At 48.7% G+C, this 23937-nt stretch overlaps 1 protein-coding gene across 1 annotated transcript; it reads right to left on the bottom strand.

Moving 5' to 3' along the window:
• Nucleotides 1–54: 54 nt before the first annotated feature.
• On the bottom strand, nt 55–22872 carry LOC106644503 (uncharacterized). The gene is made up of 5 exons (XM_014360028.2): nt 22837–22872; nt 19403–19624; nt 6088–6302; nt 2469–3018; nt 55–2355 (listed from the first exon to the last, which is right to left on the bottom strand). The coding sequence occupies exons 2-5, from the start codon at nt 19485–19487 to the stop codon at nt 455–457; spliced, it is 2751 nt and encodes a 916-aa protein (XP_014215514.2). The 5' UTR covers nt 19488–19624; nt 22837–22872; the 3' UTR covers nt 55–454.
• Nucleotides 22873–23937: the final 1065 nt, after the last annotated feature.

Here is a 23937-nt window from a genome sequence, read left to right as displayed (position 1 = left end):
CAAAATTTATGTGTCACGCAGAAACATCCCCCCCCCCAAATCTTAATTGTACCGTTACTCTGCACAACCCAATCGAGCTCCCCTCCTTTTTTATTTCCCCATCATCCCGCATCAATTAGTAACAATAAGCCTTACAATGCCATCCAATTAATACCATTTTTGCGTAGACTATACGCCCACACACGCGTGTGTATGCAATCGATGATTGATTAACGTCATTGAATCATTGAAAAGCTCTCCCCATCCCATCTCATCTCGCGCGTGAGCATATAAGTATACCTATATAACAACGAACAAACGGTGATTGCATTCTGCGATAACAATAAGCGCCGCTGCTGAGGGGGCTCCAAATGAGCCATCATCACAATGTATGAACCCCGTCCAAACACACGGGTGTTTTGCCGATGACGGGGCGTCGTGGGGGAGAAACAAACGGAAACTAGCTCGCCTAACCTCAGTAGGGCACGTGTATGTCCCTCGAGTTGGATCTCTTGCCGCAGACGCGACACGTGCACAGTAGACAGCAAAAGCCGAGAAAAACGGCAAGGGCCGCGCCGATGCCCGCGCCCCCGAGGCCCGTCGTGTTCACCAAGTCGGCGAGGGTGGCGTTGACCTCGTCCCCGGGCTCGAGGTTCCTCCCGCTGCACACCTCCCGCGACTCGTCGTCCGCCGGCCCCGGCCCCGTGCCGTTGCCACCGCCACTCGCAGCTCCCGGCGGCCGCGGACAATTGACCACCCCGTTGCACAGCAGCCGCTCCGGTATACAGCCCGCGTCCCCCGGACAATGGAACGCGCAGTCCTCGAGCTTCTGGACGTTCAACCCGCCCGAGCGGTCCCGCGGCAAGTGGTACAGCTCCGTCCAGGCTATCTTGAACTCGGCCCGCGCCAGCGCCATCGAGCCGACGAACTGGATCGTGAGTCCCGGCAGCCGCTGCGTGTCCCCGGGCGCCAGCTGGGCGGCCGTGATGATGGGCAGCTCGCGGGCGTAGCTGATGTTCTCGCCGCAAACGGCGATGAAGCGCTCCGGTGGCAAGCCCCGCGCAGCCGGGGGCAGGTAGACCTCGAGTTTGCCGTCCTCGCAGGAGCGCGAGCCGAACTTTGTTTTGACAAAGTGCATCCAGAGGTCGCGCTCGCGGCTCACCTTCAGCTCCCAGATGCACTTGATCGACCGTGGCGGCGTGACGTAGCTCAGGGCCTCGTAGTGGGGGAACTCGAGCTCGCCCTCTGTCGTCGGGCCGATGCTCGCCGGGCCGCACAGCGGACTGTGGACGAACTCGTAGCTCGCCTCGAAGAGCGGGCCCGGCTGCTTGAAGTAACTCGTGGCCGCTTGCTCGCCGTCGAGGAGCAGTTTGAGCTCGAGCCTCTCGCCGCTCGACACTATTCGTACCGGGGGCTCGCCGGGGCTCATTTTGCACTTACAGTGGCCCTTGCTGTTGGCCGCGCCGCCACTGCTTACCGGGGTCGTCGTGACCACGTTGCCTCCGCCGGACGATGACGAGGAGGTGGGGGACGGTTCGTAGAGGATGACGCGGTCGGCGCGGTGGCTGTCCCAGCAGTGGCCGCACGGGGCGTAGGGGTGTTCCTTGAAGTTGACCGAGTGTAGGGTTAGGATGACGCGGGCGTAGAGACGGCGGTCGGTGACGAAGCTGTAGGTGCAGGCGAGGTCGGCCGGTGGGTCGCCGGGCCGCTTGTACAGGAGGGTGTTGAGGGGCGAGCGTAGCCGGCCGCTGCGGCTCTTCCACGAGGCGAAGACCTCGTCGCACTCGGTGCCGGGGACGGGTTCGCCGAATCGGGTGGCGTTGAAGAAGTCGTAGTGGGCCCAGTAGTAGAGCGAGCTGCCCGAGTAGCTGCCCGTTTTACTCTCGAAGCGGACAAAGAGGGCGTTCGAGCTCGAGACGAAGTCGTGCTTCTCCATGGGTTTGCTGAACGTGTCGCAGAAGGTCTTGATGATGCGGGCGTCGTCGGCCCACTCGGCGTCGTAGAGGGTGAGGCTCTCGGCGCAGTCGCCGTCGTACGGCTGTATGGGCGACTTGATCCGGTTGACCCGGAAACTCGGGAAGTACAGTCGGGCTATCTCGCCCTTACGGCCGCGCAGTAGGTAAGTGCAGCTCGTGTGCGGCGGGTACCAGTGGGCCACGGAGAGAAATATGCCCTCCTTTTTGTCGGCCAGGCTCTCGCTGCTGAAGGTCCAGTCGCAGCTGCCGTTTTTCGCGCTCGCCGTGTCAACGTCGCCCGGCCAGTTGCCCACGTTGAAGTGGAAGCCCGTGTTCAGCAGAGGACCCGCCGGCGAGGACACGAACTCAACGTACAAGTCCTGCCCCGTGCCGATTATGCTGTACGGAAACTTGCCCATTCCTGGAACGAATTTCGCTGTTATATGTATAGGTACTTGTTCTCAAATAAATACGCGTCTTTAATCCTGTTAATTTTTGTTATTATTATTGTTTAGGGCAAAAAAATCGACTGACCGCAAAAGGTGCCAATGACCGGGGCAGTCTCGTTGAGTCCATCGTAGATCCTGATGTAGTCGTACGGGCAGTGCTCGGCCCCTGAGCTGATGGGCCTCATGGGACAAGTCATGATGTTCTCGCATCTCTGGCCGTCAATGTTGAACTCCTCGTTCTCGATGTAGAGCTTGATGAAGGGCTGCCTCGTGTTGAGCCTGTACTTGCAGTGCAGGGCCCGCGGGTATATACCCGGGTAAGCCGGGCTTTGGACGTAGCAGGTCTGCAGCCTGCAGTCGTGGAAGCTGCGCTCGCAGTACGAGTCGGGCACTATGACCCCACGGCGATTCGGGTAGAGCTCCGGGTGTTGGCCGTAGCGCAGGTAGACCTCGAGTTGCTGCTCGGCCCGCGAGTCGAAACTGAAGTACGTCTGGTCGGTGAAGTTGTCCGTGTGGAAGAGCACCTTCACGAAACTCGTCTCCGATATGAACGTCTGCGTCTGCTCGCTCTCCCCGCAAAAGACACCCTGCTCCTTGCGATTGTTCACCCCCGTTTTCTGGTTACCGTCCACTATCTGCAACATACAGTTTTTTTTTTTCTTCTGATTACTTGTCAGCTCATGAAACAATCCCCGAAACCCCCAAAACAAATAAACGTCCAGCAAAACACACGGTCCATTAAAAAGCCATCGAGTACGTTACACACGTGTGTGCGTATACGTATAATATATATGATCGATCGTCATCCACACGTGTGTATACCTATAAACGACGCATCACGAAAACTGGCCTCATTCGCTCATGATCCAACTCGAGGATGAGGAAGGATAATCGCGTTATGCTCGGATAAACGCTGGCTATTTGACTTAATCAGACGCTCTCGTTCTCCTGTTTACTACCCCCCACGCCCCCCCTATCGCGTGGAGAGGGGGGGGGTTGCAGAGAAGCTGATGGTATATAAGCGTAAGCGTCAGATTTCTAGCGCCCCTAGGCTTGGCCTGCCCCCCCCCCCGGGGGGTCCTCTCTCGCTCACTCGTTAATATTAACGAGCCCGCGGCCTCCACAAACTTTGGCCCGCTGCAGCTTTACCCTTTGGCCTTCCCTTTCCTGATTACGAGGCACTCTCCCTATGGGGAGCGCTATATTTTGGCTCCGCGGCGGGCAATTAGTTGAATTTGTTTCCACTACCCGCGTGTATACACGTACACATATATAGGTTGGGCAAAGGCACAGATAAGAACAACGCAGTTACCTGATGGGGATGTATGGGCTGACCGTAAAACTTGCACGTTACCGCTCGATCGCGGGCTAAGTTGGATGGGGTGTCCGTATGTACCACATGTATATACTATATATGTATTGCGGAGCGCCTAATACGTGCTATAAATCGGGGGAAAGGTTGGCTGCGCGATGAGATAAGGAGGAGAAAGAGGAGGCTTTGGCAAATTTATTGTCCGGTGCTACATATACATACATACACACCTGTATACGCGTGTACAATGATTTATTTGTATTTTATTTTTCAATGATGAGTAAATTAAGCCAAATTGCAGGGGGTAAGAGTCGGAGAGGGTGGGGATTGCGCACGTGCTTTTCGGACCATAATTCTCGCCCAACCCCCTAAAGAGATAACCCGAGCGCGCTCGTCCTTTTCGTATACGAGAGCTCTGGTTTAACACCTCGAAATTTCGGACTCCAGGCCAGAGGCAGCGCACACGCACGAGTTTTTTTTTTTTTTTTTTTTTTTTTTTTTCGGCGCAGATAATTGTAAAACTCGACGCCCCCCACTGAAACTCAAACTTGTATGTTTCATCCACAAAAGCTCTTTATTTTCCCTCTCTATTTCGTAAAAATGCATTTTTCAGCAACACTCGTTTACTTTTCGTTTCTGCCGGCCGGGCGCTCTCTCTTTCGTAATTAATACATATTTAAAACCCCCCGCCTATCGATTTCTGCCGGTCTCCGTGTGTACACATACATACATATATATACCCGTTAAGGCCGATCGGGTGCGGTGACCCTCCCCGAGCATGGAAAACACTTGCGAGATCGATCCTATTGGAATATGGATGAAACGCGTTCCTCGGGTTACACAAAGACAGGGCTCCGTTGGTTCTTTTAATTTATCTCCCAGTGATTTTACTCTGGTGTAAACAAAACAAAAAAAAAACAAAAGAAAAGAAAAAATACCGGCATTGATGGATAGTCGGCACGTGAGCAGCGTCATCGTGACGAGGAAGAAGAGCGAGATGTGGTAATACATATATATATGTACAGGGGGGGGGCTATTCCCGGGAACTTTTGCATGTAAGCGCCGTGACGGTGTAAGACATAAAAAGAAGAAGAGCCGCGATTGAGACGCACATATCTCAAAGGGAGGGGTAACGATCCTCGGACTTGTTCGAGATGCAAAACCGCACAGAATCACAAAATGGATCCCTTTGAGCGGTTGGAAGAAAAACAAAAAAACAAGCTCCCCAATTGTTGTTGTTTCCCTTACCGTAAACACACCCGCGCGTATACACGAGAACAAGAGAGCGTCATTTTTTGCTCTCGGAGTGCCAAAGAACTCGGCGGATCCACCCGAGAGCGAGAGATAGTACGGACGGCAAAAGAAAAGCCGGAACCGCTTCGACGTCGTTAATGACCGCCAGCCGGGAGATAGTTGTGGTTTTTTGCCCGACGAGGGAGGGAGAGGGAGTCATTATCCTTTTCGGCGCATTGTGCTGCCGCTCTCCCGGGGGACCGCATTAACGAATATCCGGAGCTCCGACCTACACGCGCTCAGAAGGGCTGGAACGAACGCAATTAATTTCGGGGAAATTAGTCGTCGGCTCTTTTCCATACATCGTGCATAATGTAGTATACAAATCACCCGCACAGCTCTCGGAGACGGACGTCTGACCGAACCCGGGCTTTTCTACTTGAACCACCGAGGCGCGTCAGATAAACGCGCATATAAACGAGCAAACAAACAAACGGATGGACGGGCGTTCCCGCAAAACAAAGATGAAAGAGAGAGAGAGAGGCCGAGCAGAGTAGCGCGGCAGCAGATAGACATCTTCATTTGGTTAATCGAGCGGAAAGGGTAGGTGGGGTTGAATCTCGGCGCGTTTTCAGTTCATCATATACACACAAAGGTATACACCGGAAAAAAAAAAAAAAAAATTTCTGATGCTTGGCGAAATGAATGTATAGGGTTGGAGGGAGGGCGAGAGGGTAAACAGATTCATTTACGGATAACACTGAGTAACAGCGCAATCGGGGCGTACTTACTCACCCTCTCGTCCGCGTGTATGTAGCCAACAAACTGTAAACCACAGTGGGTATGTACAGCGGGAGAGCAGAGGTGCAGGCATTTTAGCTCTCTCTCTCTCTCACTAATGAAAAACAAACGCCAGGGCACGCGAGAACAAAACGCTTACGTGTTGTACGCTCTGTACTTACTTACTCCCGGGGAGAGTTGTTGTCGGCCTTTGGCTCGGCTACAATTTTCTGTTTACCCGCGTGTACATGTATAACTATACATGTATATATTGGGGTGTATATACATTGCACCAGCACCGGAACGATGATAATTAACGAGAAACAAGGGAATATATATACGTATAGTGTATAAAGTGTGGGGTTTGTTGTACACGTACCTGCATGTAACCACCGAGGCAGTGGGTCGCGTTGAGCAAAGTGCCGACCTTAAATTTCTTGAAGCGAATCCTGAGTATCATGTCACGGGGAGCTCCGCGGAACGCCCGGAAGCGGTACCAGCAGGTCAGAGGCTTGCCCCAGTTTTCGGGACTCACTCCCGGGCTCGACACGTCCTCGTAGATGTCCACGGTTTTGTTGCAACGCTCGCGATCCGCTGAAATTCAACATCATATATTTTCATCGTTGCTATATTTTTTTTTTTTTTTTTTTTTTAATTACTACGGGTTTTGCAAAAATGATTTTTTTTCCTATTTTCGCCTCCAAGGTGCAGAGGCATGAAAAATAAATAAAACGCATGGAAAGGTAAATTACGAGGTTTTTCAAAAATAGGAGGAAAGTTAATTGGTTCTATCGTCAAATCCTTTACAACTGTTTGATGAATATGTTGTGTATGAATAACTGAATAATTTAATGTATGAATTTATATGACAAGTTTTGCGGAAATTCAAGAAAAAAGAATCCAACTTTTTCCCCCCCCCCTGTAATTTTTTCCATTAGTAGCTTGTCAGGAGTTAAAAGCACGTTAAGCAAAGTTCGCGGAAAAGAGCGCGCGAGATTAATGAAGTTTCGTTTACGCTGACCCGAATCTGGCAAGATTCAATTTATCGTCTGTGACTTTGGTTCCCGTGGCATTATTTTTCGACCCAACGGGTCTCGCTTGGGGGGTATTTTTTTTTTTTTATTTGGTTATTATTTTTTTTCTTTTTTTACGTCCTACTTTACTTTACGATCGGCAGAAGCGACATTTTTCACCAGACTTCAACCAGAAAAGGGTCGCCGATCGTGCGGTTTTTCTTTTCGCGGAGCACGTCAATGGAGCTTTCAAATGCCAAGCCAAAGCTCCGCTGACACACTTTATTTTATATACACCCTCGTCCCCGTTTTCAATTAAACACGAGCCTTTTCACCACCAAACGAGTATAGTTTCGTCACATTTTCCAAAAAAACAACAACATTTTTTCCTCCATTTCTAAAGCTCGTACCTCATCACGAGTTCTTAGGGAAACAAAAATATAAAATTCAAGTCTCCCCTCGTACATTATCATTTGAATAATTAAGCCGTGCAATAATATTCCACGCATTCCACTCCCCTCGCAACACACATAATTAATCTGACGCTCGTCGAGGATTTCAGAATTCCGTGTTAATTTGGAATTCAACGAAATCCCGGTCTAACGAACATTGCTTATTACCTAAAGAGTGAAAAAAAAAAACAAAAAAAAGTCCACATTGATCCGGACGTTGTACGCGTATTAACAACAACGCAAGCGCATCGGGCAGGAAATACAAGAGAGGAAGCGGTCGAGCGTAAAATAATAGCGTTAGCGCGTACCGCAGCAGTCGGAGAATCAGAGGGAGAAGGGAAGAGGCAAATAGCCATATAGAAATCATCGTGTACGACCGCCTCCGCAACGATTAAATTACGTTGTGTGTCCGCAACGAGGTGTGCACGATCGGGGGGTTGTTATTCCCCCTCCCCCAAGCTATTACTATATACGCGTACATCATGCGCGAGCAGCTCGAAAATAATGATGATGGCAAATTCAATTAACCCTTGGCTGGACTTGAGGGAGGGGAAAAAAAAAAATAGGGGAGAGAGAGAGGATGGAGGTAACAAGTCTATCGCTGAAACCACTCGATTGGAAAAACAGACGACGGAGAGAGGATAGGACGAAGATCGTGTAATGCGTTAAGTGGGCGAAGGGTACGAGGAGGAGTGGGTCCGAGGCCGGATTAGAGGCGCTCGGGCGTGTATTCTAATAAGATTTTCAGATCGAGAGTAAGAGAGGGACAGCCTTGCCGAGGGTATCGGAATTAAGTCTCTGCGGCGGAAGGCCGGCCCTTTTCTCGTGACCCCCCGGGGGGGCTTGCTATAGCTGCTGAGAGTGCCACGGCCACTAACTTTTTTTTTCCTTCTTCTTCTTCTTCTTCGTTCTCTGTTACTTTTTTTTTTTTTTTCTTTTTCCTTGGCCCGAGGGCAAGTGAGCAGCCGAGACGAGAAAAGTCGAGCAGTGGTGCAGATTTTTCGGATTACCACCGCGACGGCGAGCGTCGATGGTACATATATATATATGTGTATATTATATTGTCATTGTTATCGGAATTTCACCGTGGCATCGGCCTACTTTGTATACTTCTCGGAGGAGAGGGAAACGTATACATAAATGAAATTACCGCGTTACCATTTAAATATGTATTTTTGTGCCAAGGTCTGTGCACGTCAACCTACAGTGTGTGACTTAACAATATGACATCCGGAAAAATCGATATTGCTTTAAATTTGCATTGATTATACGATTATATCAAGTATTATTATTATACAGGCGAATTTGAGCTCAAAGGTCAAAGGTGATACACCTAGAGTGCTGCCAAGAAAATGAGGCACTGCGATCTGGCTCATTGGCATTTCTTGGTATAGATACCAATGACGGAACAAGCCCTATATATTTCTTGCGCTGCAAAAAATACGGTTTGTAGAAAATTTGCAGCCAAAACCGTCGTTCTCGATCACAGGATTTTTTTTTCTCTACCAAAAAGTGGGCCATCTCTTTTTCCCTCGGATGGAGACGGGAAGAGCTTGTCCATACATGTGCACCCTCTCTTATTTCCCTTTTTTTCATTTAGTTTGTACGCGCCTCTATTTGCAGATTTAGGTATTACAGAAGTAAAATTAACATGTTTGATGCGCACGTCTATTTCATCATTATTTGAAAGCAATGTAAACTAATTTAACTTTTTTCATTGCAGGTACGGTAGCCCGAAGGAGATTTTTTTATCCTCAAGTACACTGCAAGTGAGGACAAAGAGACGCAGTTCGTTTGAGTTGGAAAGAAGTACGTTCAAGTAATGGTAATTATTTTTTTTTTTTTTTGTGCTTTTTGTTTCAAGCCATTGTATTACTCGAAAGCTCATTGTTTTACCGTTGTACAAAATAAAGTTGTAAAGACTCACGATGTGGATGAAAATTAATATTATTGTAATACTAATGATTTTCAAAAAGAGCTTATTTGGCGCATCCCGTAAGGAACAATAATTCATTCTTTTTGCGTGCTTCTCCCGAGCTTCGCCCCGTTCGGTAACAAAAGAAATCGTCATCATCATTATCCCCAGAAGCAGCGCACTCATCGCTCATGCATGAACGCTAATGCGCAAAACAATCCCTGCATGCGTCGGGGAGGAGAAAAAGGGCCACAAATCTCTTTTTGTCATCCGAAATTGCGCACCTCCCCGACCCCGGTAATCGATATTCGACCTCTGCACTCTAGCGATCATTTTAATTCCAGGTCTGGATTTCCATTTCCCTCCCCCCCCCCCTCTTCCTCGCTTCCTTTGTCGCTCCTTGATTTTTTTTCTTCCCCAAGATCAACCGAAGCTCCTCTCTTTCACGGGTGACGGGAAACCAAAGACAGAAAAATCCCTCGATCGCCGATTGAGTCCCCCCCCCCCCATCGTGTTTTTAATTCGCCAGCGAATTCAATCTCTCGCCCTTTTCTTCGTACATACATACAACTCTCTCTCAATCTCTTGCCTTTCATAGCTTGATCTCCTCCCACGGGCTCATTGGCAAGAGCAATGGGAAAAGAATGAAAATCTCTCTCTCTCTCTCTTTGGCTCGCGTTACTTATCGAAATCTCGCACGCACTGCACGCCTCCGGAGGAGTTGGCACCGCGCGGCGTTGGAAAAACAGGTTAGAGCCCCCCCACAACTCCCCTTTTGGGGGGGGAGGTACGCGCGCGTACACCGATCGATCCACTTGCCCTCCGCCTCCTCCTATATTATACATACCTACACCTGCAGCACACAGCCAACTGCTCGTGAAGGTACAGGGCTCCTTTTCCTCCTCGTCCAACGCAGCTACGCGTCTCTTTACATTCGTTCCAATTGCGAGATATTGCTGCTCTCTGTACTCTCATTTCGCGAATCCACTTCAGCCCCATCATTGACGAACGCGCGTCTCTTTGCCTCTCCCGAGATTGCGCACTTATACAATTCGTTCGAGGGAAAGAAAGGAGAAAACCCCCTTTGCACACGGGCGTAAATGTATATACTTTGTTATAATATATATCCATACAGAGCTCGAATGAGCTGTACGGAGATTACTTTGTTTTCACGCCACGCGCGAGTATACCCGAGTGAAATGGTTTTTAGATATTACGTATACCTCGGAGTCTTCTCTGCCCGAAATTGTTATACATGTACGCTTTTAGCGGGTCATAAGGCCGAAGCGGCAGTACCGCGTGCACGTATATATATGCATGTGTATTCAGGGTGGGAGAGGGAGCAGCTTATTACTTTAGAAGTATAAGCCCCGCGTGCTCCCCACGCGCTCTCCTTTCTCCTTAATTTCCTCCGCCGCGTAATTAAAATTCAGAGCAGCGCCCCCCTTTGCCCCCCCCTCGCCGTCGTCGACGTCGCGTGTAATCTGATGCACTGTGCGTCAAGCCAAGGGGGGGGGGGTTTTTGGCTCTTCGAATCCTCCTCCTCGTGCCGACCATGTAATTCAATCGAGGGAGTGCCGGCTCTATTAGCCCGTACATGTCGTACACGTATAATATGGAGCGGAAAATCCCTTCAGTCGAGAATACTTTTGAGCGTATTTTTAATGTAGGTGTATACATATTTGCCGTTGCACCGCAGCGCTGATAAAACACACATAGATTCGCCTTTCGAGTAGCGCTGGGGTTGAATTATACCGCACTTAATTCCTCGATCTCCCTCGATTCGTGGGTTATCGCGTCGTCTCCCTCTCGGTGATGCTATTCACTTTTTTTTTATCTTCCTCCCCCCTCCCCCCTTCCCTCGCGCGCGCTTTTCTCCCATTTTTCCACGTCTATGCCTCTTTTTCATTCTCCGCGCGTGCATTTTCCATTTCGCGCGCCCCGACCGCTCTCTCTCTCTCGGTATACCTCGAAGCGCCGTCATTTGCTGCTATTTTTCACCTGTCGTCCATCGGCCGAGAAAGAAAAAAAAAAAAACAGGGAGCAACTCCCCGAGATCAACTCGATCGCCCCGAGTAAAATTTTTTTCCATCTAAAGAGTACACTCGAGCCCTGCGTGTTCATACACATATATGTGTATATATATAGGTGGTACGTAATACACTGTGTGTAGTAAAGGACATGCACGGTTGAATGGACGTCGAGAGAGCGTATACAACGAAACTAAAAGTTCGTGCCGGGCACGTCGTCGTAAAGGTACGTGTTAAGTATGTGTGTGATGATTACACACAAGCCTGTATACACATGTATAATGGGGAGTGTGGGAACTAGAGGACAAAAGAAAGACGTGGACAACGAGGCTCACTGTAGTATCCCCTATATACCTATAGCTCTCTTGACTCGTTTGCCGCTCGGATGTTTTCGCTACGCCGCCCAAAGGGAACATCGACTGGTAGGTATATAACGTATACCCAGCGCAGGGGTGAAAAGAGGAAAAAGGGCGAGGGCCACTCCATATACACACGGATATTTTAGAAGTGGGAGGCTGTACTTACACACGGAACACCAGTATAGTATGCCAGCATAATATACACGTGTTGTTACACTTGTAGCCCCCGTATATATATATATATATATATACCCACGTTATTAACGCCGCATCGAATCAAGTGCCACTCGGCCAAGACAAACCCTATACTCTTCGACTTTTTCCCTCTCTACTCCTCTGCTCTCTCGATTCGCCAACCTGCCATTGTTTTGTTATACGTTCTGTTTTATTTATGAATTGCCGTCAGGTCTTTTTGCTGCCTTTCAAGGGAGAGATTCCCGGCGGTGGGTCCGTGCATGTGCTTCCACGCCCCAAAAAAAACGTGCCCTGCTCCGCGTTTTCTCATTTATTTAACGCGTTGTTTCCCCATACACACCGACTCCAAGCTCTTTTGCCTGCTCTCTGTTGTTCCACTCCTGTACGAACGCGTTCGACGGAATTCAACGCGGAAAAAAGCAGCAGCAGCAGGGATTGCGCCCTGGAAAATAAATCACAAAGCGTAATTGAAGGCGCTTAATGAAAAATTCTCCCGTAGGAGATCCGGGGGAGGATTTCATTCCATCCGCCTCTCGGAGAATCGGCAATAAACTGCGCACAGCGGCACTTTTTACTCTTCTCTTCCTCCCACGCGTGTGTACAGCCTTCCAACGGGGAATGACGCGCGAAAAAAAAATCGCATATTCATCGCGACTCGCGTCTCTCCCTCGAATTATACATATAACATCCGCCTGCTAATAGCCGCTCGTCGAATGAATTTTTCTCTTCTTCTTCCCTCACGTGCCCGCAAAACAAAGTTGGGCGGCTCTACGTACACGCGCGCTGGGAAAAAAAAAAAAAAGTGTCACCGAGTGAAAGGACCTTAACGAGCCGCACCGCTGTACCCCTTTGATTTTTTTTTTTTACCGTTTCGTTAAACTTCCTTGGAGCTCGAGCGACCGCCCATTATATACCCCGTCTCTTGCTCTTGTCGTTGATCGATGATGTACATATATATATGTACATGTTTTTGTGTTTCAATTTGACTCTCGCGGCTCCCCGGCGATTAATTCCCCCCCTGGCCCCCCTTTTCGACTAATGACGCTTGCCCCGGGAGTAATCACCGGACGGAGAACAAGACGAGAGGAGGAAATCGAGAGTGGCTCGCGTAAGCACTTGTTGGGACGGGGGGGGGGAGAGCTTTTCCATCAAGCCTAACGAGTGCCTTCCGCTTAAAGACGCGACCCCCTTCTTGTATATATACCTACTCTTTTAGAGGGAGACAATTTCAAGTGTGTATATAGATACATACCACTTGCTTTGTACTGTGCCCTTTGATTGGGCGACCTCTCTCTCTTTTGATATATATTTTCAACGCTGGTTGTTATTTGATGCTCCTCGCCGCCTCGGATTATCCGTATATATTAGCTGAAAATTGTTCATAGTTGCTGATGTATACGTGATTATGTAACACACGCGGGGCTAACAGTTGGCTGCCCGAGCATTCGGAGAATTAAGCGATCGCTCGAGCGATAAAGTGCCATTGAAAACGTATATATTTCGCCGCAACAGCAGCACATCACGCGGAGGAGGAGGAAATAAGAGTTTCGAGTGCCGTGCTTATAATATGCGTATAAAACACACTCGCTTTGAAGTGGAGCTTTTGCTGGGCTCGTCACGTTGTTGTTGCTATACATTTATCGCGCTCAAACATATTATACATTACATACACATAATTTATCACGAATGAGCACTGGTGCTATAAATATAATGCACGCGCGTAATGAATTCAAAGCCACATAAACACGCGCCGAATGTGCTGCATCATGATACATATCCGCTCCAGCTCTCCCATCCCTTCGATGTACGATATATAAAATACACATTCGTTCCGCACCCCCTACCGCGTGTAGTATATGTACGTTTTTTTTTTGTTTTTTGTTTAGCGTGCGCGCAACAAAACAAATAAACCGTGAAAATTATTGGGTGTATAGACGCGCTCAAAGGGGGGATACTATATGTACGGTCATCGGGGGGTAAAATACACTCGCGGCGCACTCCCCACTAAACCTGAAATGCAGGGAAATGATTACATATTCTAGTATGCGTGTAACGCCACGGACATGGTATATTATATGTATTATACAAACACAGAGAGAGAGAGGGCAAACGCAAAGAGATGAGGAGTATCCTGCAGTAACCTATGAATTCCGGCCCATTCAAAACCTCTGATGCGCTGCAGTGCAGTGCGTAGGTATACATATATACGCGCGGATCAAAAGCTCGCGAATACTATATATATAAAACGCAAAACTAAGCTACTGCCTTTCATTTCGCCTCCTCTGTGTACATGTTGATATAACGTTTTTTTCTCCCTTTCATTTATACATGTATAGACGTATATACGGCAAACTAGTGGTTTTTATCGAGGCGCAAATCATACATCGGATAAGCCGCGCGACGTTGTATTCCGTCCTTTTCCTCCCTACGGCTGCATATTATGTGTATCTTTTATCACATCCCCGTCCTTTTTCACGCCGCGCTCACCGGATGAATGGCACGAAGGAGAGGTCTTTGACGCGTAAACGCGCTCGCGATGCCTCTATTTTTCGGGTTTTAAAATAATTGCGAGGAATTTTCCCCCGAGGAATCCGCCGTGCGTTGGCAAAGGAGAGAATACCTACCGCGCCCACCTTTTTGTATACATACATTGATTCGGTCGTAACGAACGCGAAAAATACAAAGCAAAACAAACACGCGCGTTCGCGTTACAATAACTCCAATGGATGGGCAATTTATTTCCGAGTGAAATGTGTTTTGCCCACCTTGTTTTGTTTTCGAAAAATATACACGTGTACATGCAGAGAGAAACAGAATCGAATTTCCCGCGTTACGCTCGCTCGCTTCAATCGAGAATTGGTATAACACGAACGAGGGGGGGCGTGGGGGGCAAATGAATTTTTCGTCAATTTTCAGGGAATCAATTGAGAAAAGTAATAATAAAGAAACGAAAAAGGGTGCGTGGAAGCACGGCAACGGGGGAGAGATAAAAGAGCGCGCTATGTAGATTCGAGTTGAAAAAAAAAAAAAAAACTGGCAGCAGGAAGAACACGAAAGAGAGAACGAACGAATAACACGCGGGGGGGGGAGTGTATAACTCGCGCGTTTCCGGGAGAGAGCGTAGCCTTTTCCTTCTCCGAGAACCATTTGCATAATGCGAAGCGGCCCCCCTTCTTTATATACGTGTGCCTATGAACCCCCCTTCCCCCCCCATAGCCACGCTCTCTCTCTCTTCAACATTTTATTCTCTTCTTTCAGCCCCCCCCCTTTTTTTTTCACTCTATTCGCTGCCTCTCTCGGCGTATTTATTTTTATAGTTTGATAGCCGGATGTGCCGTATTTGCGCGGCAAACGCTTTCGGATCTCTGACGTAACGAACGACATGGCAAGAGGTACATCAATAGCGTGATTAGTCGTCTACTAGACTTATCACGTAAGTGTGTATAACGAAAAAACAAATTTGTTTTTTTTTACACGCTAATAATTATACATCTATACATACACGTATTACTCGCGTCGTGCAGTGATTTCAACCAGATGTACGTTGGGCTGTGACTTTGGGAGACCGCGCTTATTTACCACCACCTCCCGTTTCTCTCCTTTTAATGGGTGTACATGCGTTCTCGCGCGCTATTATGTATGTAACCCGTACCCGTGTTAATTGAAACGCACCTAGGAGAAGTAGATGTGTGTATGTATATTATATGCGTAGAGGGTGCACCGAAATCCTGACGTTTCAATTTTTAATTTACTTGAATTACTTAAACAAAACGTACAGTTCCTCACTTGACACACTTTCAATTGATCCTTTCTCGTTGGCTTTAAAATCCACCGCGTGCTTAATAAACACTTGGCTGAAAAAAAAGAAAAAAAAAAAAAAAATGGGAAACAAGCTCGATTGCAACGGGTGGATCATTCGCTCTGAACGTGGTTTTTTTTGTTCTCGCAGTACAACTCTCTCACGTTCACGACCAAAGGAAGCAGCGTCCGAATAAATTACAGGGCGGGTGTGTTCATGAAACAGCACTCTAGTGGATTTCTTATTTTGGGCTTGGGGGGGGGGGGGTGAGGGGAGCACTCGGCGGAATGTTATTTCGAAAGTTCCCGGGGGCTGGGAACAGCTTAGGAGGGAGGCTCGATATTGAAATGGGAGCTTTTTCCGGGGAGCTAAGCGGGTGATAACGCCCTCCCACCCAACTCCGTATAAATGCTGAATAAGGAGGAAGAGGAGACCCTCTTTCCTAGCGCGTCGCATCTACGTTACACACACGCGCCCACGAATATATATTAGGAGGTGGTGGCGACGTGCGCCAGAAGGCACGCGAAAAGGAAAGCTGTTGCTCGTATACGATGTACGTATGGAAGCTATGTAGCCTAAAATGCAAAACTGCGAAGGAGAAGAATCCCACGGAGACTTGCCTAATGAGATTCGGGCGCTTAACATGTGATGATGATTCGTCGTCGCCGCTGCCTCTCGCGCGTAATCTCGTCATACCCTGGGAAAAGTAGGTTGGTGGTGGTAGTAGTAGTAGTAGTAGTAGTAGGAGCACACGGTTTATGTAATACGACGCTCCGAGGAGTTATGTGCACGCGCATACGTATATACCCATCACCTACCCCGAGTATATGCAAATGACGTGGTACAGCGGCAGCGGCACGACTTTCGGAATGTGTTTAGGCAACTCTGCCGCGCTTCTCCCTCTCTCTCTCTCTCTAAGCTCCCCTGCCACGCGGCTGGAGGAGAGATTAAATTCGCGCGAGATTGCGGGAGAGAAAAATTCATTACTATTAGCTAATGCCTGCACCTCCCGTGTACACACGTAGAGAGGGAGATTTTATTTTTCATTTTCGGGGGAAAGGCGAAAAAAAAAAAAATCACAGTTGACGCGCTTTTTTTTCACTCCTCGATTTACATATTTTTTACGCCCGCTTGTGCCCTTTAAAACACGACGGAGGAGCTGCCAAAGGGGGTAACTTATACGCGGGATTATTATTTACGGGGAATTGAAAAACCTCCACGCACAGATTTCGAGATGCGCCTCTGAAGAGGAAAAAAAAAAAAAAAAAAAAAAACTACCCCCGGTGTTTATAGAAAGGTCTCACGTCGGCGGGGTGACGAGCGCATCCGACAGGAGCCGAACGAGCTCGATACCGCGAAGGGAGGAATAATAGAAACGGAAAGAGCAGAGAGAGAAGAGGAGCGTCCCAAGTGTCGGCTTCGAAATTATCCGCGTAGCGCAATTTTTCCCCCCCACCCCCAATCTCTCTCTTCCCGAGGGAGCGTTGCTCCGCCCGTTTGGCATTTATTTTTCCGCGACGCCGGCGCGTCGCCTCGGGGTAAATTGAATCTCGGTGAAAAAGAAAGCGGATGATGGAGAAACATACATAAATACGACCAAGTCTTTTCTCCTCCCCCTCCTCTATGTCACGCGTTTGGCATGACGCGTGCAAGGCTGGAAAATAAAAAATAGACTCCGTCCACGCACGTGTACGATATACTTACCAAAGATGCGAGCAATTATACACTACTCCTACAGTAAGTATAATATATCCTCGTTTCCTTTTCGCGTGTGCGCGTGTATGAGTGTATAGGATCGGCGGGGCGAAAATAGATCCAAGTTAGCGTCGGACCGAATTTCCCGGCGGCGCTAATGAAATTTCCTCGGCTCTCCGGGATAATAAATTCATCCGCCGCGATGCACGTTCCGAGAGATACGAGGAAGAAAAATCTGCATGCATGTTCGGGCGCGTGCACTCCCCGGTAAACACATACACACAAAGCGAGAGCCCTGTCACTTGGGAGAGAGGGCCACCTGCACCTACCGCACACAACAATATACCTGTGGGCGAAACTTTTAATTAACAACTCATATTTATTCATAATCCGAGCTGCCGTGTGTATATATGCTGGTTGAGCCTTGGGGGGGTCCGGAGGCGACCGATGGAGCCATATTCTCGCGCGACCCGGTCCCTCGGGCCAGGGCCAAAGGCGCCGCGTTACACCCCCCGATTATACGCCACGATAATGCGAATAAGCCCTGGATTATACGCCCGTAACTCCACTGCTGCTACGGCTAATAAATGTCCCACCCCTCCAACCAAAGGATATATATACATGTATGGTTTTGCGCGTAAATTCAATTGCTCCCGGAAAAGGAAAGTAATACCATGTACAGGTGGTGTATACTACCCCTATTTCAACGATCGCCCCTTGTCTCCCTCGTTTGGTATAGCGTCGAGAAATGACATTCCAATGGGGAGGGGGGAGAAAAGTCAAGAGTGAAATTATACAAAAGCCGGACGGCAGAGGTACAGCGAAATCGTTGATTCGGCCCTCTTCCCCGGCCGTTGAAAATTAATCCCGTTCACAAATATTTGCCCCCGGACGGTGTGTATACAGTATTATTACAACTTTCTCTCGGTGTATAGGCACCTTATATATGTGAAAGCGCCGAGGAGGGAAAATCTCGATCCTGCTGGCGGATGGAAAAGGAGCTCCTCCCTTTTTTTTTTTTTTTTTTCCCAGCCGAGAGACGTGCCGCTGCTGGGGTAAACACACGCCCTCGAGGGTACAGGCGTGTACGTGCGGCTAGCTGCGTATTTTCTTTTTTTCTTTTTTTTTTTTTTCGGCAAAGGTAGAGGTTGTAAGTGTAAATTCTCCCTTTTGATGACGCGCTGCGGTATTGATTTCACGGAGGGCTGTTGTATTGTTCCCGAGGCGAGTTTTTGGTTGAAAAGTAAAAAGGAAAAAAAAGTTTCGGAAAAATTTAATTCAATGGGAGATTCATGGCGGCAACCGGCGGAGAAGAGAGACGTTTAAAAAAGTGAAGTGAGAGTTTAAAGAGCGAGGGTTGGCGGGCGGGTTGCAGGGGTACACGAAGAAACGAGGAACTGGCTGGCGGGAGGAGAAAGTTTGACGGCGGCAGAAGGGCATTATCGCCTGCTCTCCGGCCGCGATCGTCAAAACTTTCAAATCCCCCAGCTTTGCCCCCCCCCGCGTTGGGAAGAAATAACCTTTGAGCCCGGGCACGTACGTATATTTATATATGGGGGGGAAAGAAAGAAATACCTAATTCACTGCACTGATAATTTTTTTACTTGCGTGCCCTTATAATATACACACACACACGTTTTCTCGTTGCAGCTTTTTTTATACCGAGCTCATCGTCGACTTTTCGGTCACCCTTTCGTTCTTTCTTTTTTTTTTTTTTTTGCCAACTTAGTTTCCTTTCTCGCCCTCAACTTTGCCGTTAAGATTTATTGCGCTTTTACGATTCGGAACACACAGGCTCCGATACTCCGCGAGAGAGCCTCGATTTATAGCCTCCCCCCCTCTGGCAACTACAATCTTGAACTTGTTATTGTTATTCCTCTTTTTTCTTTTTTTACTGCTTGATTCACCGCGTACATAGACGTAAACCCATCGAATGGCCCTTGAACGAGCACCGTCTGACTATAATCAGGCTGTACTACTTGGGTGAATTTCCATCGGCGATGGAAGGTACAAGCGTCATCTCAAAGGTGAAAGCCAACTCCTAATCCGGTTAATCTCAGAGGGGGGGGGACAAGCCACTCGAAACAGCAAAAAGGGGGAGGGGGCAAGAAAAAGAGAGTCAAGTGGTGGGAAAATACATGTACACCCTCGTGTGCTCGTCAAGCGAATTTTTTAAGAGAGAGGGGGAGGTTTGCGAAGAGGAGGGAAAGAAGAAAAAAAAATAGAGTCGACTTACACTTGCGCACGGCGGCGGGGGTGCCGAGGAGCAGGAGGGCGCCGACTAGCAGGAGCCCGAGGCCCCGCGGCTGGAACTCGGCCATGCCTCTCTCTCTCTGTTGCTGCTGCTTTTCTCTTCTTTTTTCCCTTGTCCTTGTGGCCGGCCGTGTCTGCAGCCTCTGGGCGTCACTTGTCCCTCCGCCTACCACTTGGCCTTGTCACTCTCATTTGCGGCGATCACCTGTAAACCAACGGAACGTCACTTTGTTTTTTCCCCTCAAATGTTGGACGGCAGTGCTGCGTCACGCGAGTTTACGAGACGCGAAACGGGATAGGGCCGGAGCTCTTAAAAAGCTCCTCGTCACCCCGTTAAGTGCCGAGAAACGTAAAACTAACTCGGGGGCTGCTCTATACGCGCGAAAAATTCTTCCCTCCCCGACCTAACTTGGCTCTTACGACTACGTGGAAAAAAAAAAAAAAAAAAGAAAAAGTATCCTTAAAGCGCCGTGGCCCGAAGCTAATTAAAAAAAATTATAACGCCAAGTTCCCCACCCCCCCTTTCCTCAATTGGGCGTGAAGAAAAAAAACGGCCCACTCGTCCCGAAAAATTTATTTCGCCGACGAGTTTTTTATTAGCTCGGGAAAACATTCGCCCTCCCGGACAGAGACGTAAAAGCGCCAGCCGGCGCTCTCGGGTTCCCCAGAAGCGGCTCACGTCACATTTCCCACCGAAATATGTCATCCGAGAGGAAAGTAGAGAGAAAAAAAAAAAAAAAAAAGGGTATAAGCCGTCTCCCTTAAGGTCGTCGAGTAGAAAAATCGAGGGTCTCGGGGAAGATGAACCGCTCGTGCGTTATTAAGCAGGCGCCGTCGCGCGGAAAGGCCGGAACGCAACGCGAATATAAAGAACATTTATACCCCCCTCCCCCTTATCTACTGCTGCGGTCGAGATGTGCCTTTTGACGCTCCATGTCCCGGAGAATCATTCGGCGCGTTTTTTTTCTTTCTTCCGTTCCCCGGGCTCGAAACTTTTACGGAGCCGGCGAACTTCTCTCGTTTCGACCTCTTTCCCACTTTCTCCCTTTGTTTATTGTATTTTTATGAACACGCGTTATCCCAACGCATAGAGCCCCGATCGTAACGCATGGTCCCGTGAGAGGACTACCGCACGCACAGCTGTACAGGTGTGTATAGTGGTCGAAAAGGGGCTCTGGGTAAATATTGACGGCTGGAGCATCGATTCCAAGGGTACTCGTACCACTTGTTTTCGGTCGGGGCCAAGGCAGGCGGTGCCTCTAATCGCGAGAACAACAGAGCACCCCGAGGAGCGAAGGAGGGTGAAACTTTTGCAAAATGCACGGCGGGGGGGGGGAGGAGGGAGGGTAGCCAAAAGCGCAAGAACGAGTGGCAATGAAAAGCCCTTGGGCTCCCGAGCGGAGCAATAGGAAACTCGTTACCCTTTTCGTGGGGGGCTCAAAAAAGGGAGAAGCTCGACTACTCCTGGCCTGATAAACAATCGGAGACGATGATAACACACAGCAGGCGCGAACGGAATTGTACATCGAGAAACTCTCAAACTCGACGCCGATTTACGCGTGTATGGGTGTATCGGGTTACCGGGGGGAGGGGGGGGGAGGGAAAATTTCCTCATCGGCAGGAGGATCGGCGCGAACGTGTAACAATTACCATGGGACACGACCCTCGAGCCGAATTTCACGTGTACCGCCACCGCGTGTGCATGGCTGTCCCAATGTATTCGGGGCAGTTAACACACGCGCGCGTATGTATACGTTACACCATTGGGGGTAGGGGATTAATAGCTGGCACGGGAGTCCGCCCTCTAGGATCTAAATTCAATCCGATTAACGGGACGCGGTAATTACGGTTTAGCCGCGGCTAAGGTTGCACACCACCCATACTGCGCCTACAACGGTCTTATTCCTTTTTATTTTATTTTCGAAAGCGCGAGGGTTTTACATAATATCGACTCTTGTCCGTGCGATTATCGCTTACCTGGGATTCCAAGCTGAGAAGCCTGCATTAGCCCCGACGATCTTTTTTTTTTTTTTTTTTCATAGCACCCCGGCTTGACCGTGTAAATTAATCACTGGTATGATATTTTGTTTTTTTTATTTGTTTCGGGCAAAAAAAAGGGGTGGAGGACACAAACTGCGGCGAAAAAAATGTGTTCAGCTTAATGGTGAACCAAAACGTAGATAGAAACACGGGCTGCCCTCCCACAAATATGATATTTATCGGGCTGATTGAGAGCGTGGGAGTACCTACACGGGTTAAAGTCACGCGTGTGTGCACGTATTCCGTTATCGTGCGGCGCGTGGGAAAAGGAGCGAAATCAGCTACACAGCCGAGCACGTGCTATTTACGTGCCCCCGTTGGTCCTCGCTTTGCGATGGGAATTCATTTCCCCCACAGCAGCTTCCCCAATTAGATTTCATTCCGAGGAAATCAAAAAGCTCTTCGCCCCTCCTTCCAACTTGGGTTATTTTCAGAGGAGTTACATCCCGTACGTATACACAGGCGTTAAAACCCACCCCCTCGACCAAGCACCGGCTAATGACCTGGAACAACCGAGCTCCCCTCACTCCTTTGTCGTCTGCATCAGGGAAATAATAATGGTAATGATGATGATAGTGGCAGCGAAAAAAAAAAAATCAACAAAACCCAAAGAAAGTATAGGTGCACGATGCAAGAGGCCTTAATGGAGAGGGGGAGGGATGTATTAATTTTTCCTTTTAATTAACGATTTCATTACGCGGGATAATTCACGAGTGGGTGGGAGGGCGCGAGACAAGATACACTGCGGGGCTCTAATAGAAAATTTGCTGCCCCGGCGTGTCTCACTTAAGCTCGTTTTTCTTTCTTTTTCTCGCCCTCCCTATCGTTCCCCAAGACTATATACATTTTTTTTTTTTTGTTTTTTTTTTTTTTTTTCTCGGCGTCCATTAAAACGCGAGCGCTTTTAATCCGCCTGTGACCTACATGGGGCGAGTTATGATGTTTCCCGCCGATTAAAAAACCCACCCGAACCCAATTTCTCGAGCCCATCCGCGGGGTCTTCCGAAATATAGGACCATTCGGGGTGGAAATATCAAAAAAAAAAAAACAAAAAAAAAAGAGAGACCAACGGCAATCGTTTGATCGCCCTACAAGCGAGAGATAGAAGGGGTGGCGAAACAGATTGGTTATTCGAATATCAATAGCCGAAACGTCAGACCTATACGCGCGCTTGAGGGTACACAAACGCAGCAACGCGGCAGAGGAAATAAATCCGCGTTTTTATTGCTTCGGAGGTAAAATAGAAACAGAGATGGATCCGCGATTCGTTAGCCGGGCAATTTTTTCGAGTTTTACCCGTCAGGTGTCACGCTCGCATCAGCAGCGGTGATCGAAAAGAGGAGGAAAAACAAAGAAAGAAAATAAAAAGAGGCTCACCTGCGTGTTGTTTCGAGGCTCGGCGAACAAAGAAAGGGGGTATCGTCCCCCGTGGCATGGGCAGCTGCATCAGCGGCAAATACACCGTCGAGGCCCTTCCATCGGGGGCATGTATCCCGACGTCAAACGTCCGGGAGACAGACGGAAGAGAGAGAGACCAGTCCAATTTCTCCGGGTTGGGGGGGGGGAGGGGGCAATAATAGGCACTCGCGCGCACCCGACGGCCGACGCAGCGGAGCACCGACTGGTGGACTACTACTCTCTTTCTGCACTTTGCTCTACCGCGCAACTGTGGCTATTGGTCGTAGCTCTCGTTAGAGGGGCGAGAGAGAGCTGTATACTTGCCCGCACACACGCGCGCGACGACTGGGATCGAAGCTTGCGCAAGCTCCGCATCGCTCCCCTTCCCCTCCGCCCTTGCGTTGTACATGCGACTACACGTATACCCTCTCTTTTGCACTTTGCTCCCGGCCGACTGGGACTCCCGTGTGCTTCTTCTTCTTCTTTCCCTCCCTCTCTTCGCTCGGCATTCCCAAGAGCTTTTCCTGCATGCTTTCTTTCCCCACCCCCTCCGATATTATTGCGTTGTCGTTGCCTAAACATTTCTTACCTCTTCGTTTGTACATACATGTGTATGCATATACACGTATACGCGTGCAAATGCGCCTTCGGGGTGTCTCGAGTCTATATACGTGCGTGGTCCTTGGGGTCATCTACATCTATAGTTGCGTTTGTATAATTGTAAATGCTCGAGTTTCGGGAATTTCAACAGTTATATACAGCGTCGGGGATTATACATATTGCATCTGCGTGTAATTTATACATACGAGGACCGTGTGTTTATTGACATTTCATGTATACGACAATGTGTTCTTTGACAGTTTGTTTGCTGTAATGATGGGCTCCTGCGTGGTGTACCCGATTGATTCTGTTACTCTATATTTTCACCGTTTTGCAAATATTTATCATACGGTGGAAAACCCGACATTTTTTTTCAGCTGTATAACAAGGTTTGTTCAATATTTGATGTTTCACAGAAAAAGTGATTGCTTTGGAGAAAAAGGGAAAAACTTCAGGTGATTCGCCAAAGTAATTCAAGAA

This window comes from Copidosoma floridanum, unplaced genomic scaffold (assembly GCF_036245765.1).
Source record: "Copidosoma floridanum isolate Cflo_tuat_1 unplaced genomic scaffold, Cflo_Japanese_pri ptg000025l, whole genome shotgun sequence".
In the NCBI taxonomy this organism is placed as follows: Eukaryota; Metazoa; Arthropoda; class Insecta; order Hymenoptera; family Encyrtidae; genus Copidosoma; species Copidosoma floridanum.
This window is presented reverse-complemented; position numbering and strand designations above follow the sequence as displayed.